The sequence below is a fragment of the Haliotis asinina genome, chromosome 7 (genome assembly GCF_037392515.1).
Source record: "Haliotis asinina isolate JCU_RB_2024 chromosome 7, JCU_Hal_asi_v2, whole genome shotgun sequence".
NCBI classification, from domain to species: Eukaryota; Metazoa; Mollusca; class Gastropoda; order Lepetellida; family Haliotidae; genus Haliotis; species Haliotis asinina.
In genome coordinates, this window is record NC_090286.1 from 21,035,341 (window position 1) to 21,054,447 (window position 19,107).

Below are 19,107 nucleotides of genomic sequence, written 5' to 3' on the forward strand. Positions count from 1 at the left end.
TTTTAGGCAATGAAAAACTAAAAAGTAGATCATATGTTAAAAAGAGCGGATTTGAACCTAAAACAGCCATCTTGCCGCATTCGATGGAACATAGTTCATTTACCCATTTCATTTAGAGTTACGTCCCTTTCAATAACAGGACCCATTTCCTCTAGAAATTTGCATGTGCCTTTACTGCAGAATCCAGCGCAGGAGGCACGGTGGCCTCAGGGGAACCAACTTCTGCCTTTCCTCCTATCTGAATGACATGACTTTTGACTGCAGATTACTGACAAATCTCTTCCCTGTTTACAGAAACGAGGTGAGGGCGTATCGTGGCATCACGTGCTATTGTTTTGGTTATAGAAGGTCTAGACAAAATTTATGTATGTCAGATGATGTTTAAAATTTTATAGGTTGCTGTGTGCACGGATGCTGATCATTGTTATCAACTGATACTGCTGTCATTAATATTATTTAATACTGAGATAGTTCAGTCACACTTTTGATCTTTCGTTTTCGCCTGAGGCTAGCCTAATGAATTCATCAACTTCGATGGATGCATGTCAGTGCTATCGATATTCCGTTGTCGGTATCAAATTAAGGAACACTTTTTCGCCTAGTATTTTAATTTTAACAGCATGATCTGTTCATCGTGGTATCAAAGCTGAAGAATTGAAATAATAATTTTTATATTAATTACGAATGAGATGTGATGTAAAACTTAGTTTAAATCATAGTTTGTGTTTAGCCTGTTCAACTACTGTCACACAGGTATTTGAAGATGTGGTCAGGCGTGGTACATATGGTCAGCTTGGACAGATGTGGCTACTTCCTGGTCATCTTTTTCTCACAACTAAATCCAGACTGAAAGTGTTCAGCTTTGACTTCATCCCTGCCAGTAGACAACAGGCAAGGCTTATGTGGCTTCATGTGTGTTCAGTGAATGTGTTTACACCACTTTTAGCAATATGGCACACATCAATCATCACACATTGTACCCATATTGAGAATCGAACGTGGGCCTTTGGCATGAAGAGCAAACGCTTTAACTACAAGGCTATCCACTCAACAAAAAAAAAACACACCCACAAACACACTCACCCATCCAACCCCCCATGTGAATGTTTGATACACCAATGATCCTTTTATGATTCTGTATATTCTGATATAGTTTTTCGACACACTTGGATGTGTAAAGGTTTGATATGCATGTATGTTTCTTTCTATTGCATAGGCAGTACAGGGATGGCAATTTGGACTTTGCACCAAATTCTGCCCAAATATGAAAGTGAAATAATTTACAAATGTAAATTACTCATTGATTTCATTACCTGTCACATATGTGAAGGTGACTGTAGATGTGAATGGTTTCTGATAAACACTGATTTATTAACACAGAATAGTCACTTGTGTAACATGTCACATTCCTTGTGTAGATTTCTGACACTGGTCCACTAGGGTTCTACTACCAGTCCATGACGTCCCCCATCCTGGAGGTGCTGGATCCCGCCATCTACCCCAACACAGTCTTTGTGGTGAGCACCACCTGCTGTTATCATATCCTCACTCATTCATGGTGCTCAAGAAGACTGTTTATTTCACCTGTCCTGAAGCCTTATGTGTGCTTATGTCATGGTGGTACATTATATAGCTTTACATTTTTTCCTGATATGATTGAAATTTAAAAGAACGTATGTGATCCATGACACATTGTATGAAATAAGCCAGATGTCATGGCCACAACCTACAATGGATTTAGCCAGACCAGACAATCCAAAGAAAATAACTCATTTTGTAGTTACAATGAATAATTTAATGAATCAGAGACATGTATTTACAGTTAGTTACCATTGTTAAGGTAGAGCCCCATGCATTGATAGGTGTCGTGTTTCAGCTATACTGGAATGTACACACAGTGCTTGTAGGAATTGATTTTGAAATGTCAGTGGCCAGGAGGTCTAGTTGAGTGAAAATGCTTTTAGTTCACATAGTATTTCACTGGTCCTGCAAAATATCACAGCATCAAAAGGCACCATGTTAGAATTGGTGTGATGTTTGGTAACTGAAGATGGTCAGTCATGTTTCCCCTTGGAAACAACATGGAACGAACACAAAAACTAATATTATTTTCTATGTGAAATTTTCAGCTAGTCTGTTGGGATATCTTTAACAATATATTACTGGCCTGATTCACAATCATTAGAATATAAAAGAGCCCAATAAAATTTTGACGTTTACTATTGGTACAAGGGCATTGGCCCATAGGCCAACATTTGTCTGTTTTATTGACATTTCAAAGGCCTTCGACAAAGTCAACTGTGATTGCTTGTGGTGCAAACTTAAAAAAACTTGGAATTAAAGGACATTTTCTAAGAGCTGTGAAGTCTATGTACGACTCGATGTGTTCAAGAGTCAATGTTAATAACATTTTCACAAATTTATTCCCAGTCTATTCTGGTGTCCGCCAGGAATGTGTGCCCTCACCCACACTCTTTTCTGCTTATATAAACGACCTTGCAGATGAAATTAACTGTCTGAACTGTGGGATTAACTTAGGTAACTGTTTACTAAGTGTTTTATTGTATGCAGACGATATTGCCCTAACTGCACCTGCTGAAACTTGTCTACAAAAATGCTGAATTGCGTTTATACCTGGTGTACTAAATGGCGTTTATATGTTAATCTGAAGAAAACACAAGTTGTCCATTTCCCATTAAGTGGTTCCAAACGATCTGATGTTAGTTTCACTATCGGTGAAAGTGAAGTGTGTTACTCTCATGCGTGCATATATCTTGGCGTTTGGTTCCATGAACACCTTGATCTCAACTTCACGGCCAAGGAAATTGCTAAGTCAGCACACCGTGCCCTTGGTGTAATAGTACGTAAATTTAAAGGCTGTGGAGGTATGGCTTACGAGGTGTTCAACAAGCTCTATGAAAACATTATGCAACCAATTCTCTCATATGGAGCTGCGGTGTGGGGCATACATCAGTTTAGCTGCATAAATGCGGTACAAAACCGAGCTTTCTTGGTGTGGGCAGTAAGTCACCTAACTTATCAGTTTGAGGAGATATGGGAAGGACTTCACCTTTTACGGAGCAAAAATTAGAAATGTTATGACTCTGGTATTACCTACAAAACTGTGACATTAAGCGAGTGAGTAGTAAAATCGTTATGTGGTCACGAAATGTTTGTAAATCATGGACTAACAAGGTTTTCACACTTATCAGTTCATGACAGTTGCCTATTTTTGACTTGTTCAATTTAAGAACTTCAGACATAAACTATATTAAGGCCTGACCTTATATCGAATGATCACCACGACTGGCTATGCCAGCTGTGGAATGAGAGAGGGCTCTCCAACGGCAACAAACTTAGAACATTCAGACTTTTTAAGACCTCACTTAACACTGAATCATATGTTCAGCTCATCATGGACCGATCTTATCGAAGTTCACTCGCTAAATTACATACAGGTACTTTATCCCTTGAAGTAGAGACTGGGAGATTCTCATGACCAATTGTCCCTTAGGACGGAAGGATTTGTAAAATGTGTTAGTCTAAAGTTGTTGAAGATGAAGTTCACTTCCTAACTGTGTGCAAGTTTTATTCTGATTTAAGATATGATCTATGGGAACACTTTACCTCCTTGGAGCTCTACTTCCCGAATCTCTCTCCACTGCAACAGACTTGTTACTTAATGAACACTCCCTGTGTAAATAAATTCCTAGCCGCCTTTTTACAAAATGTACAGGCGCCGTAAACTCTGCTAATCGTTAGCTGACTTCCATCAATGCTATATATTGCCTAATAAGTATGTGGGTGTGTATAGCCTGACATGTCAGCTTATTTTGATATTTACTTTTATTACTTGAGCTCAATATTTGCCTATGGTGTATTTACCATGACTGCAGTATGTAAGTCACTAAGTGTGTATGGGTTTGGTGGATGGCTGGTCCATGTAAGGGACTTTATACCTCTACACTATTGCATGTATATACGATTATATATGTGTGTGTTTGCGCATGTGTGTGTTGCAAGTCGGGTTGGGATGTGTGTATTTATGTATTTTATACAGGTATGGTATGTAATATATGTTTGATCCAATGTCGCATAGGCCGACTGGCCGGGTGCTGTTTTTAATATATGGTAATATGTATATATATTTTGTACCACAGCAGGTGATACTTTAATAAAATAATTTTCTTCTCTTTCTTCTTCTTAACCAAGCCAGTAATATTTGGATTACAATTTAGTATGTTCAAGAAATGCTCTGTTGTCTAAGTACTAAATGGCTCAGTGGCAATGTCATGTGCTAGGCCTGCTAACAAGTACAGATATATAGGTAGATAAGAGTGTGAATCACCTCATCTGCCCAGGTGCAGCGAAGTGGCCATGTGCAGTGCTGGAAGTTTGATGAGGAGTACACATGGTCAGTCTTTGCGGAGTTTGATGTCTGCAACGCCACGGCTGGTGCGGAGGTGGTCAGTGTGTGCATGGACCCAGCACACAAGTGTATCTACTGGTGTGAGAAGAGGGCTGCCACAGATTCTGCTACATACTGCATCTGCAAGAGGACACTACCTGATGGTACTGTTGTAAAGTATCACTGGAGTGAAGTAGACAGAACTGTAGTTGACAGTACAGTAGAAATGTAGACTTAAAGTAGACAGTTCTGTAGTAAAGTAGACCATTCTGTAATAAACTAGACAGTACTATAGTAAAGTAGACAGTTCTGTAGTAAAGTATACAGTAATATAGTAGGTACACTGTAATGTAGAAATGTAGACAAAATGTAGTTAAGGAGACAGCACTGTACGAGACAGGTATATGTAATAATTTCTCCATTTTATTTATCATATAGTCTCATTCAACTTTGAGTCCATTACTGATGACACACGAATGATCCTCAAGAAGTTGTTTCTTCCTATTGAAGTCTGTTGAGTCAAAGGGCTCCTTGTAACTGTTGTGACTTTATATAACAGTGGAGGGCTGGAACTGTAAAGTAGGTTGTAGTAATGTATTGACATGATGAAACAGACACTCATTTTTTCTTCCAGACTTGGCAAAGGTGAAGAGTAAAGACATTGGTCCTGTGCATGCCCTGGTACACAACTGCCCCCCTAGCGATGTCTTTGTCATCGTGAATAACATTCTTATATCATCCAGGTACTGTCATGCAATGGAATGGTTAGGAGGAATATCAGTTAAAATACATGTTGAAGTATGACTCCTTCAGACTGGCTCACTGTGACTCAGCTATCAATGTTGGGTCAGCAAAGGTCATAGCTTGTAGACCCCAATTTAGAAAGTAATGTTGATGGTTTGTTATGAAAGATTGTTCATGCAGTCAACCACTGGTTTGTCTAGCAGTGACTAATTATTTACAGGTCACCTTATATAGCTGGTAGTTTTACTGATTGTTTCACTTTAGTTTAATCAACTTTTTTTTCTTGCCTAGATTTTCAAAATATTTTGATAAGGTGAAAATATTGTTTTTATATTTTCAGGCCAGTTGATGGGTCTGTCCATTTTATTCTGTGGCTGAATATTAACAAGCAACATGTCACCATGTTTGTTGCTGGAGAGAAGCTAGAAACAGATTTATCTCCCCTTCCTTCAGTGGATTTCAGGACAGTGCTTGTCCATTGTCTGCCCCTCATTGCAAAGGTGAGAACCATGATTCCCTAACATTCATGTCCTAGTACCAATCCTTGGTTGATGTGATTAACAATACAGGATATATGTCCAGGAAACAGACTTGCCCAGTAACATTTGGTCTGGAAGGTTTCAGTTGCATCTGCTTTAGTAATAAACCTTTTCCTCCTTCTTCACCTGGCTTTACAAATTAAGTTTTCTGTGTATTGTTTCATTGCTTAACTATCTGAGATACAGCACAGCAGTGTTACAACTTATCCCCAATCCGTGGTCTTCAGTAACCCATGCTTGTCGTAAGAGGCGACTATCGGGATTGGACTCGTTGACGTCTGTCATCATATACCAATGGCATATATCATTGCTCATGATGTTGATCACTGGTTTGTCTGGTTCAGACACATTTTTTTTACAGACAGCCATTATATAGCTTAAATACTGCTGAGTGTGACATTAAACAACAAACTAACAAAACAAAACTTATCCCCAGCTGCCTTTGTTATTGTGAGGTCACCACATGACATTGATCTAGACTTGTGGAAGGACTGTGTGTGTTACACTGGTGTTTCAGAGTGGTCAGTACAGTGGGAGGGTGTATGTCCAGCTGGACCCACAGAGAGGCCATGTGGTCGTGCTGCAGGAGGATGGGAAGCTGTACAGATACCACACTATGGACGGTTAGTGACTTTTCAGTGTCTTAATGACTGGTTTAGAAGACTAGTCTCATAGATAAATGCACAGCCAGTATGTTGACACCAGTACTGCCAGAGATACGTCATTGATGAGCTCCCTCTATGATTGACACAGAAGACAGTGATGTGGTGACCTGCACAATGACCCAGTTCCCAGATCTGTCAGATGTGGAGCTGGAGGCGGACAACTGGTTCCTCACACAGACTGTCTTTGGTATTAGAACTGGCAACAAACTCAGGTAGGGTTACACTGGACCTGTGCTGGGATCTGTCCATTTATAGTGTAATGGGGAAGGGGAGATAACACTTGGTCCTTTGGTCCTTTCTCTTGATTCCATCCCTACCAGAGAGACGGGAGTGATATTGCTTATGGCTTGCTTAAACTTTGCATGAGCATTCCTATGCTATATATGGCTATAATATTGAAACCATGGATTGTGTGTTTGACAACGCATGGCATAGGTATTTCTCGTCAGCTGAACGTCTTCCCTTAACTATATTTCTATTTTGAATTTTATACTTTGTTATGTTTTAATGGAAACAACTGTAGGCTACATTTCCATGGCTCTCAAACAGTTTTGCATGAAAACTACTAAACAATGTGCAATGACTCAGTGCACAACTATTGTGATTCCATACTTTTCAGTACTGAAGTGTTTCAATTTGCTGTTCCCATGGAAATGTTATGGACTTGTGTATCCAAGACAAGGAGGTTGAGACAGTTGTCTATGTGAGTATGTACACATTTAGCTTGTCAGTGTTCACCCTGATTGTGTTTCCGCTGTTTCAGGTTGTTCAATGCCAGACTAGGTCTGCCACTGCATGATGTGACATCACCAGACAGTGGGGAAGTTCTAGGAGTCAGTGTGTCTCATATCCCCACTGTCATGGCAGGACTGTTTACCCAGCACGACATATACATTGTACAGGTAACTTATCATTCATCGCAATAACAATTACAACAGTGTTAAACCTTTCCGCTATTTTACCAACTTTCTTCATGAAATTCAAACCTGTGACCCCTGGTTGGACACCCCATCTTCTGGACCTAAGTGTTTACCCCACATGGTAAAGATGTCATCAGTGGAAGACATGTAGTAACGTAAGAGCAGATCTCAGTGAAGTGATAGTACCCTCAGTTGGCATATTAAATAGCGTGTGAAATAGTCAGTGCCCACTAGCTAGTAAAAATTAGGTTGAGCCTATAAATCTCACAGTCACTGGCTGCACTGGCTAGTGAAATTTCGTGGGGTCATTTTGTCAATGTATCACTTGTCCTCAGTCTTGTTAAGTTATAATACACTTTTAAATTTTACAAGATTATAGCCTGATAAAATTTTCAATATATTAGCAGCTGAATAATGAAACTTATGTCATGCCGACAATATCATATGTTATGCCAACAATATGTTATGTCATGCAGACAATGTCTTATGCCATGCCAACAATGTCTTATGTCATGCCAACAATATCTTATGTCATGCCAACAATATCTTATGTCATGCCGACATTATCTTATTCTCATGTATTTTTGTTATCTTTTGCTTTGTTTCTACACTAAAATTAGAGAATTAGAGAATTATTTTGTGTGGTTTGAGTGGTTGTTTGTGTCGCAGGTTTTCTCGATTGAATAAAATAACAGTCTGTATTAGTACTATAACTGTGTGTTTCCCTGTTAAATAAAGCAGCAGTTTGTATTACTGTGTGTTTCCCAGTTAAATAAAGCTGCAGTTTGTGTTTCTGTGCGTTTCCCTGTTGAATAAAGCAGCAGTTTGTGTTACTGTGCGTTTTCCTGTTGAATAAAGCAGCAGTTAGTGTTACTGTGAGCTTCCCTGTTAAATAAAGTAGCAGTTTGTGTTACTGTGCGTTTTCCTGTTGAATAAAGCAGCAGTTTGTGTTACTGTATGTTTCCCTGTTAAATATAGCAGCAGTTTGTGTTACTGTGTGTTTCCCTGTTGAATAAAGTAGCTTTTGTGTGTTACTGTATGTTTCCCTGTTAGAGAAACAACACAGTTAATCTGACTTTATATTAGATGTTTCCTGTTCACAGAAGACTTCTGCAAAAGCTGACAGTCTGAGTGTGATGTCAGTGCCTGCAGGGAGGACGTTCCAGACAGACAGTCTACAGGTTGCCTACCTTAGTCAGGTGGGTACACATTATACTCTGCCATGTTATTATACTCTGCCATGTCATTATACCCTGCCATGCGTTTAGCACGAAGCTTGGGACATAACATAAGGCTGTCTGTGTACAGATGTATAGTATTCCCAGAAATATTTGAGAATCATGTTGCGTCATGTAACTCATTACGTTTATTAACTTCTGGCGTTTTACTTACATAAACATGTTAAAACATCATCCTTTTACAGTCTTAGTCTTGTTTTAGTACTTTGTTAGACCTCCTCGCTCAGCAATGCATGCCTGAATACGCCTAGGCACACTACCCATCAAAGTTTGTAGGTAATCGTGTGACAGGGTATCCTAATATTGGACCACCTCGGCCTTCATATCTTCAATATTTCTCAGTCCCTTTTGGTTTATTCTGTCCTTCATGACTCCCCACACATTCTCAATTGGGTTTAGGTCTGGGCTGTAACTGGGCCAGTCTAAAACTTGAACATTTTTCGCCCGACAACCACTGTTTTGTGTAGCGCGCAGTGTGTTTTGGGTCATTATCATGCTGGAAAATCCAATCATCTTCATACAATGTTTGTGCTGTCGGAAGAAGGTGACCATTTAGAATGTCAGCGTATCTTTCTTTTGTCAAGTTTCCCTTGAAAACACACAATGGCGTCACTCCGCGAGCCCATATGCCATCCCACATGTGAAACTTCGGGCTATGTTTTGGTCGCTGGTAGATAGGTTTGACAGTATCTTTGGTCCAACTTTTCACACAATTAGGGAAAAGCCAAACAGAACTTTCATCCGAAAAGAAAACATTATCCCAATCTTGATTTTCATGAGCCCGACACCAGTTTAAACGTTTTTCCTTTTGTGCATCTTTCATCAACGGCGAGGGAATTCCACGTTTTTTCACCCAATTAAGTCTCTGTAATTCCTGCCTAACTGTTTCATTGCATACCTGAGGACTTCCTCTGCTAATCATTTCATTTCTGATGTTCTCAACACTTTTCAATTTGCCCCTACTCACAGTCTGCCCAAGTCTTCGGCGATCCACAACACTGAATTTCCTAGGCCGACCTGCCCCTGCTTTGTGCTCTATCCTGGTTCCTGTTTGAATATTCTTCAAAGTTCTGTATACTGTAGACAGAGGAATACCATGTCTACAAGCTAATACTTTAGCATCAGCCTCACCCCTTTCAAAATCATCTAGAATGAGCTTTCTTTTCTCTCTTGCTGTAAATTCTGCCATGTCAACACAGGAAGCCGTCTGCTCAGACAAGGGAGATAACTCTTGACATAATGAGCTGCCTTCTAAGCCTTCAAGAGTTGTCTCCCTTATTTAATATGCTTAGTGCATAGTGAAAGCCCTTTTTCCAATCTTAGCATCATTAGAAAAAAAACAAAGATTTTCTCAATAATTTCTGGGAACACTGTATGTACGAATTGGAAAAATCTTAAGAATCATTCAGTAGATTCTTTTCATATTTGGTACCTAGGTTCATCATAGTGGTCTCAGTCAGGTTTGGTGACCTTTACCTTCATTTCAAGGTCACAAGGGGACTGTAACTTTTTACCCTTGTCAGCGAGATATCTCAAGAACCATCCCCAGAATTTTCTTTATATTCAACACCAAGCTTATTCTAGGGAAGGTCAGGGCCCTGAACATTTTGGTGACCTTCACTTAATGTTCAAGGTGATGCAGACACTTTGATGATTTCAGCATGTTCATCTGCATGTTCAACTTGTTTACTGAATTCTGTTCTTCATTACAAAGTGATGTTGATATTGCCGTTGAAAGGTTATCAGATATACTTATTTCCTGTAGAGAAAAGGCAGGTGCATTATGTGTAAGTCCAAGAAGAGTTATAGAAAAAAATCAACAGTTGTGGTTTGATACAGAATGTTTACAATTAAAGACTAAGCAGTATTACCTCTTAAACAAATTCAGAACTTTTAAATGTGATGAGAATGAAAAAAAAAATACTTCTGTGCAAAATCCAAATATAAGAAGACAAGTACTTTAAAACAAAACGTATACAAGATGAAAATGAGTAATGAAATAAATGACGCTGCCAAATACAGTGATTGCAAAGAACTGTGAAGAACTCTAAAGAATTATTTGAAGGGCTATGCTAGTGGAAATGATGTAGCACCCAAAGTGTGGTACAAATACTTTCAGGGTCTTCTATGCCCAACAGAAACAACAAAGATGAGTGATTTTGATAAATTAGTATCCGAATATTAAGATTCTCACTCGTGCTCAGATTGTAATAACTTTCCTTTTGTGGATCAAGTCTTGTCATGTGAAATCAGTGAACATGAGATTAAACAAGCACTGAATGAACTTAGGGTTGGTGAAGCTCCTGGTATGGATGGAATATCACCTGAATTCCTGAAGAGTATAAGTCACTTTATAATTCTGTATCTTAAACTACTGTTTAATATGATTCTGGATACTGGTGTATTTCCAAATGTATGGAATATAGGAATGATAATTTCTCTTTATAAGTCTGGAAACAGATTGGAACCCAGCAATTATAGGGGTATATCGATGTTAAATGTTACCGGGAAAATATTTTCTGCTATACTTGAAAAGCATATCAGGATATGGCTTGATGTAAACGATTTATTATCAGAATCCAAAGCAGGATTTCGACCTAACTCTTCAGTAGTAGACAATATATTTGTTCTTCAAGCTTTATGTACTAAATACCTAAGCAGACCAAAGGGGCGTTTTTACTGCGTATTCATTTATTTTAAAATGGCATTTGATTATGTGGATAGGAAGAAAATGTAATTTGTTCAAGCAAAGTGACTGTATATCATTTAATGTGGCGTCTTCTGTTTTTGATAATAAGATTGCACCCATTCTATTATATTGTTCTGAAATTTGGGGTGTAAAATACCATGACTCGATAGAAAAAAAACAAACTTCATATTTGAAGAAATACTTAGGTGTCCGTAAATATGCTTCCAACAGAGTGATTCTTGGCAGTACAGGCAGATATTCCATCTTTGTTTCAACACAATTAAGAGCAGACAACTATTGGATAAAGCTGTTATGTATGGATGCTTATAGAAACCATATCAGTGTTATCGCATGTTAAAACAACTAGATGATAAAGGTAAGAACAGCTGGGTGTCTGATATCAGAAATATTCATTTGAAGTGTGGGTTTTCGTATGTTTGGATATCACAGGATGTCGGTGATAAAAAGCTGTTTAATTTAATTTTTAAACAAAGACTAATAGACATATTTTTCCAAGATTGGCATGCGTATTTACGTTCATCTAAATATCTTTCCCATTATGCTTTTGTAAAATCGTTACTACAGCCAGAAAAATATTTAGCTGTATTACATGACAAATCTTTGAGAAGAGCTTTCTGTAAATTCAGAATCTCCTTGCATGATTTCAGTGTACAGTCTGAACGTAAATGTGAAAATTTAAATTCAATTGAAATTTTATGTGTAAAATGTAATAGCAGTCATGTCCAGGATGAATATCATATGTTATCTGAGTGCAAGCACTACCGAGACCTGCCAAATAAATATCTTACAAACTTATTTACAGGGTATAAGGATCAACATTCTATGATAAATCTTTTACGTTCTAAGAATAAAGATGTTATTATCGCTGTTGCACGTTTTCTGAAAAATGTGTTCATTTTTAGTGGTAAAACGTGTTAAGTATGCAAATTTTGAAAAAACATGTAACTGTACTATGGGTCGTTGGCCTAAAATACTGAATAGACTGTCTGTCTGTCTGTCTGTCTGTCTGTCTGTTTGTCTGTCTTAAATGTCGTCTGAAGAACTGGAAAAGTAATTTAGTTTCTTCACTCAAGGATCATATGTAATCTCCCTAAACTGATTCTTGAATGTGAATGTCAAAGGACAGAATAAGAAAATGAAGAGTATCTGTCAACACAGTGTATAGAGTTTTTATTCCTGGGAATATTTTAAACTATAGGTGACAGAACAAATTTTATGGATGATCAGCTTCTTTATTTTCACAAAAGCGACATTTCGGTATGGATTCTTATACCGTTTTCAAGCATATGGGAGGGCAAGGTGTAACAGTTTATATACAGGTACATGAGACATTGCTGAGATTAACAATAACAACAACATAATTGAGGAGATTAGATAACAAAAACATCAAAGGATATAACTTGAGTTGTTGATATAACCAGTAATTAGTGTGAAGCCAGGATGGGGGTGGGGAATTACAGCATTGAGGAGACCAACTAGTGGATGAAAAGTGTCAAAACTTTTTTTTTTTTCTCACTTTTTTATTCACTTTTGAAGACTTTGAAATTCAAAACAGTCACTACTCCTGTTTGTAGAATTGCTGTTCTCAAGGCCTTACTCATTTCAAAATTAAATTATCTTATTCTTACCCCCTAACCCTCTTGGTCAATTCCTGAAGAGTTCAATAAAGTGTTATTTCAGTTTCTTTGGAGGGGAAAATAAAGTGAGATTTAACGAATGAATCTGATTGGAAAATTCTGTGTTTTACTTCTTTTTCTCACTGCCAAAATATGGCCATATTTGACAATGTTTTCCTGCTAAAACATTAAAAAATCAATTACGTTTTTTGGTTGGATGCTGACTTTGCCTGTGATAAGTTGTATGAGAAAATATGGCCTGAATCATTTGACTTTATGTTACAAGAGTGTATTTTCTGTAATTTGTATTGTTACTGATTTAGTGATAGTTAGTATTGGGTCTCAGTGTTTAGAGTTTTGAGTGATAATTAGTATGGATCATATTTTGTATCATCGGTAATAGTATTTTGGCAGCACGACTTTTAGGTAGTGCTTTAGAGTTGCCTCCCTTCTGTATTTTAGTGTGTGTTTTGACTGTTAGTAAACACAAGGCCGATTGTGAAGGTTCTATCCATACTTTCCTTGAATGCTCAAGAATCAATGATTGTGTATATAAAGGCTGGTTGTTGACCACCCACACACCCACACACCCACACACACACACACACCCCACCCACCCACCCCACACACACACCACACACACCACACACACACACACACACCACACACACACCACCACCACCACCCACACCCACACCCACACCCACCCACCACCACCTTGTATTGTGTATCATTGTAACTTGCCAATTGTTTGCTCAATGTATTATTGAATATTTTAGACTTATCTGTGTTAATGTGTAGCTGTAACAATCTGTAACATATTATGACAGCACCTGTTTTTTGACAACAAAAACCAATGGTAAAGTGATAATCTTTTATTTTAAATGGAATGAATTCACGCTGTCTGAAAATTAATAGACTTTATGAAACCTAAGGAAACTCCCTACCACTCAAGCACTTCCTGTACACTTTTGAACCTGATGTCAACTGTTGTCATTGTCAAGGGTTAATCCATGTTATAAAGACAGTAGGCATTTCCTTATTAATTTGCTTTTAACCAATTTTCCAGCTATATTTTAACTGAATATCTCACATCCTTGGCCTTGACTCCTCTGTTGACCAGGAGAAGCAACAGGACCAGTCGGCCCATGTTGTTAAAAGGATATCACACCTACACAGAAGATGGAAAGGGGATCAAGTGAAGCAGCCAAGGTCAAGGTTGTCCCAACTTGTAGGTCAGTGTCAAGAATGTTTGTGAATGTTAAGTGTCAGTATACCTTCTGTTCTATGATACGACTTCAGATTCTGATTGCTTGACTTTGTGTTGAAATGTTCCAGATCCCTACATGGCAGAGTTTTGGCGGTTAGAGGAGCTAGTTGGCAGTATAGCTGATAGGTCCAAGGTAGGTGATGACTATCTCACCAGGTAAATGGATTTCCCATCTCATACAATATACGCGCATTTATTGAAGTTTATACGAACAGTTAGCAAACTAGTGAGGATTATGTTTCTAAAATGTGATTAACATATAGACACATGAAATCCAAATACAGAATCTCCACTTTGTTGTTCACCACAGTTGAGAAACATGAAACCACATTGCTGTTTCAGTGTCGTAAGTTCTAAGTTCTAGATCTATTTGTCAGCCTAAAGCAAGCATTGTTATAAGGAATATATATAGATTTATAGCAGTCTTCATCAGTAATAAATGAGATGTTACTGACCTGTCTAGCTTCCAGCCAACACTGAGGCAACAACAGTGGAGGAAGAGGTCAGGAATATTCTCTTCAACAAGAGTTCTCTCCCTTTGGATGTGCAGCAAGCACAGATCCTGTGGCTATGTGAGAAGTACCCAGATGTGATGCTTCATGTTCTCACTGGTGACTTACAGTATGATACAGGTACTTCATTTGTAGTCTGTTCTATCAGGAAATGATTAGGTTGCACCGATAAAATGACCTGGAAGGATTTCAAAGGGTTTCTTGTTATTTCACGAGTGAAAATTTCTGTTATCCTTCCAAGACATCTGGTCATGGCATGAGCAATGAACTGTATCCTACATATGTACTTGAACTCTGTGAAACTGTTGATTGAGTAGACTGATATTAAAGTTGTTTGACAGAATAGCATGTGCCCGACCATGAACACCATTGTGTCATTTGTCCAGATGACCTTCCCACAGACCAGGCTGACCGCTGGCAGCGCCTACTTGGTCTGGAGGCTGACACAACTCCCTCAGGGGATACGACTCTCCTGTTGTTTGAACACGTCTGCCGCCTGCTGTACAAACTCAAGCCTCAAAACCTGGTAGGAACCTCTGGGACAGACCCACATAAATAGTTGAAAGGATGGTAACTACACAGTACCCTGGATATACATGAAGGCACCACCATTCCAAAAACAGTACCCATATTTGGTAACATGCCTACAGCAAGTGGAAGTCTACATCACATTGAACATAACCATTGATTGTCAAAGTCATGGTCCAAGTCTTGGTCCAAGTCTGCTAATGTTGTAGCGCCCTCAATAATGAAGACTTATAACTTCAGAATTCAGACACAGTAACAACCTATTCCTTGTTTCTGCAGCCATTTTTTTTTTCTTTTTCGAGAAAGCGTTGTACAGTAATCCTTAGAGATTAAGATCTGGTTATGTTGAGACTAGTTGTATCTGTGGTAACTACATGGTTACCGTACTGGTAACATGGATGCTTGATTATATTTGCTTGGTAACAATCTGAATAGAGGACTGCACAAGGGCTCTACACTAGCACCGATCCATACAACCGTCATTGCAACTGAAAGGGTGACTTGTGCCAAAATGCAGTGATGGCTGTCATTTACCTGTCCTCCTTATTTGTTACAGTAACCACACCACTTAATTACATCCAAAACACCATTATAACAGTCCTGTGCATGCTGTATTTTTTTTCGTGTACTACAGATGCAGTTTGTCCGTGCAGCCCAGAGCATTAGTGAGCAGACTGTTGGTGTGTCAGCTTTTGTCCGCAGGAAACAAACAGTAGGTCATGTGACTGGATTGTAGAGATTGATAAAGACTAGGTACACTGCATTTGAATTGCAGGTGATGTAGTTTGCTGTCTGATTGAGTGTAATTGGTGAAAGTAAATACTGTATATCATGTGATTAAGTGCATCTCTAAATACCATCAGCAAAGTATCCAGAAAAAGAGGATTTCAGTTAAGTTTTATTATTGGTGCATAGTGAGTGAAAAATACAAAAGTTAAAATGAGGTACTACAGAATGCAATAATAGTCTAATGTTTCGAAGAATGTATGACATACGTAGAAAATAAATGCCAGTAACAGACATAACAAGAAGAGATGCTATATGAAACAAAACTCAATGTGCATTGAATAATATTGGCTTACACAAAATGAAGGTGAGCAGGATGCCAGATGGAACTACCCATTAACATCTGGGTTAGAACTGATCTTCATTATCCCATGCTTGTTGTAAGAGGCGACAAACAGAACTGGGTGGGCAGGTTCGCTGACTTGGTTTACATCTGTCGTATCCCAACATTGATGCTCATGATGTTAATCACTGGATTGTTTGGACTTGATTATTTAGAGACTGACACCATATAGGTGGTATATTGCTGAATATGCTTTAAACAACAAACCAACCAAACAGATGGAACTGTGTTTGATGAACAAGCCCATTAATAATCCCCCTGTGTATCTGATACATGCCTGTAAATGGGCATGTTACAACAGTACCTCTCTTTCAGTCATGGTAACCTGGGAAGTGGAACCCATTAAGCATCATTCAAAGTGAAACCATCATGTATATTGTTGTTTTCTTTTTCAGATTTCAGTTGATGTCTATTTGCATGATGTATATTTGAATGATGACCCTTTGTCCACTCCTATCAATTCAACCATTGATACATGGGTAATATATATGTAAGGCATTTATTAAATGAATTTGAATTTGTGTCACGAATTCATTCCTCCTCAGTTCCAGTATTATAAAAAGGCAGTGAGTTGTCTCCCCGAACCTGACACATCACAGGACATCGAGGCTGCATTGAGAGCCAAGGTCAACCTCATTCTGGCAAGGTTAGCTAGATGTCATTTTGTTGACTGTTGACATATTCTGAAAGTTCTAAAAGTCATGGGAGAGAGAAAGCCATCATGTCTCTAATTTCTGATGTTGACCGGTTGACAGTTGTGAGGGGCAGGACACAGAGAGAGCCATCAAGTTACTCCTAGAGCACCAGCAGTGGAAGACCGCAATTGCCCTGATCAAGGAGCAGCCAGACAACTCCCAGTCCAGGGCATGTCTCCTGTTCATCACCATGGCAGCACTAGCTCAGGTAGGTGTCAGATGACTGGAGGTACATTGTTGTATTTAAAAACTTGAAAGAAATAGTGGAGAACACTTTACGATGAAACTGAGGTAATCCAGGCCCTCAGTACATGTAGTTACAGTAAGACAGAGATGAAGCAGAACTGAATGTCCATACTGGCTTCTTGTGGTATCACACCACCTAAATGTTTAATAAGTTTAAGTTCTGGTGCCTGGGCACTCAAGGTGGACAACGTTTTTTTGCTGTGCGTATATCAATGACCATGTCATGATAAAGTCATGTGTTATCAGCCATGAGTTCTGACTGATTGTAGCCACATACAGTCTGATGTCCACATCCAGAAGGCCATTATGGTCATCGTACCCTACTGCAGGTGGTATAAAGCACTTCATGTACATCATCTCTGTGACATCATTTCTCCGTTTGTCATCATACTGAGATCATACAGGTATCACCCAGTCATTGTGTACTGGGATTTCAGTATTTGTCTTTGTTAATGATATTCTGATATCATCTAAGCATATAGTAAGTTTCCATTAGGAATGCCTGTAAATATTATTTGGTGACAATGTTTGTTTCAGCAACAAGTCCTGTCGGAGTATGCTAAAGATATATTCTCCCTTGTGCCATCCTGTCAAAGGTAGGTCTGATGTTGTTAAGTTGGATGTGGGACTCGACTACAGCATTAATCTGTCAACACTGTATCATCATTTTTGGTTTCTGTATTTTTTGTCTAACTGGGGATAGATCTATCCTCATAGGCAACCATTTGTCATCCTACCCATTGCATGGGTCTTTGCATCCAGGCAGCAGTTTGTTTCCTTATGCCGATGCTCTTTGGCAACCCTATGTGTCTTCATATTCAAAGCTTATGTACAAGTTCATGGGCAACTATTTGTCTTCATACATACTACACAGTTTTAACCTCACAGGCAATCATTTGTGTGTCCTCATATCCACAGAACATGTATATATGTTCACAGTCAAGTATTTGTGTTGTCATACCCACAACATATATCTAGGTTCATGGGCTTCCATTTGTGTATGAATTTTGAAAATAAATAATGTTTCCATTCTTTCCAGTTTTCTGACTTTCTCAGACATCATTGAGAAGCAGCCAGAAGTGAAACAAAGTCAGCTTACCATGTCTGCGTCTGCAGTCTTCTGCCAAGGACCACCAGACATTTCAGTTGGCTCCATCAGACCAATCCTACAGCAGGTTCTGTCAGCAGATGACAAATGTTGACAGACATCTTCCTTTCATGAAATACAGAATTATGTGACCATCTTACAGAAGTCATGGAGTTAATACTTGACAGCAAATTACATTAATTTTGGCATGGTTGTGATATTAATGTGGTATTTAAATAACATCATTATTCCAAACAAATTAGACACACTGGGATTTGAAAATGTTAGAAAGTCTTGTACATTTGCATTGAATTATAAACCATCAAAGAAAGTATCTATGTGGTTTACATATAATTATGAAGTCTGTTGTGAAAGAATGAACAGATGTGTATTTTCTTTCAGGGAAATTGTTTGTATTTGGGCAGAATGCAATATTTTTTAAGAGGTGTTATTTTGAAATAAATTTCTTTCTAATACAATTTGTTTGTTACAAATACACCAGCAGTGAGAACATGGGTTGTTGTACAACCTCTTGCACTTGATGCAGTTCACCTCAAGTGCTTGATGCAGTACTGCTTCAACTTTACAGTACTGTGGGGAGTAAGTGGACTTACTGTGTCCCATTATAGTCCTTTCCTTTACTAAATATTTTAACCATATTGAAATAAAACCTTCATCTTCAAGAAAGTGCCATGTCCCACAAAGTTACAGTGCAGCCATTGTAATATAAAGGTGTGCTGCTCCTTCAGCTTCATGTCACCTCTCGTTAAGTGGGAATTCTGTTTAGAATAAAGTATTCT

At 38.5% G+C, this 19,107-nt stretch overlaps 1 protein-coding gene across 2 annotated transcripts; it reads left to right on the top strand.

Moving 5' to 3' along the window:
- The first annotated feature begins 105 nt into the window (after positions 1-105).
- On the top strand, positions 106-18,783 carry LOC137290814 (uncharacterized). Of its 2 annotated transcripts, none has more exons than XM_067821950.1 (19): positions 106-301; positions 754-891; positions 1,419-1,517; positions 4,362-4,572; positions 5,043-5,151; positions 5,493-5,652; positions 6,209-6,314; positions 6,445-6,568; positions 7,120-7,258; positions 8,380-8,475; positions 13,964-14,075; positions 14,179-14,243; positions 14,574-14,742; positions 15,009-15,148; positions 15,785-15,862; positions 16,825-16,925; positions 17,035-17,182; positions 17,758-17,816; positions 18,260-18,783. In XM_067821950.1, exons 1-19 carry the CDS (start codon positions 164-166, stop codon positions 18,420-18,422), a joined length of 2,355 nt encoding a protein of 784 aa, XP_067678051.1. In that variant the 5' UTR covers positions 106-163; the 3' UTR covers positions 18,423-18,783. The 2 variants fall into 2 exon arrangements, with proteins under 2 accessions (XP_067678051.1, XP_067678052.1); XM_067821951.1 differs by having other exon boundaries at positions 115-301; positions 6,448-6,568.
- Positions 18,784-19,107: the final 324 nt, after the last annotated feature.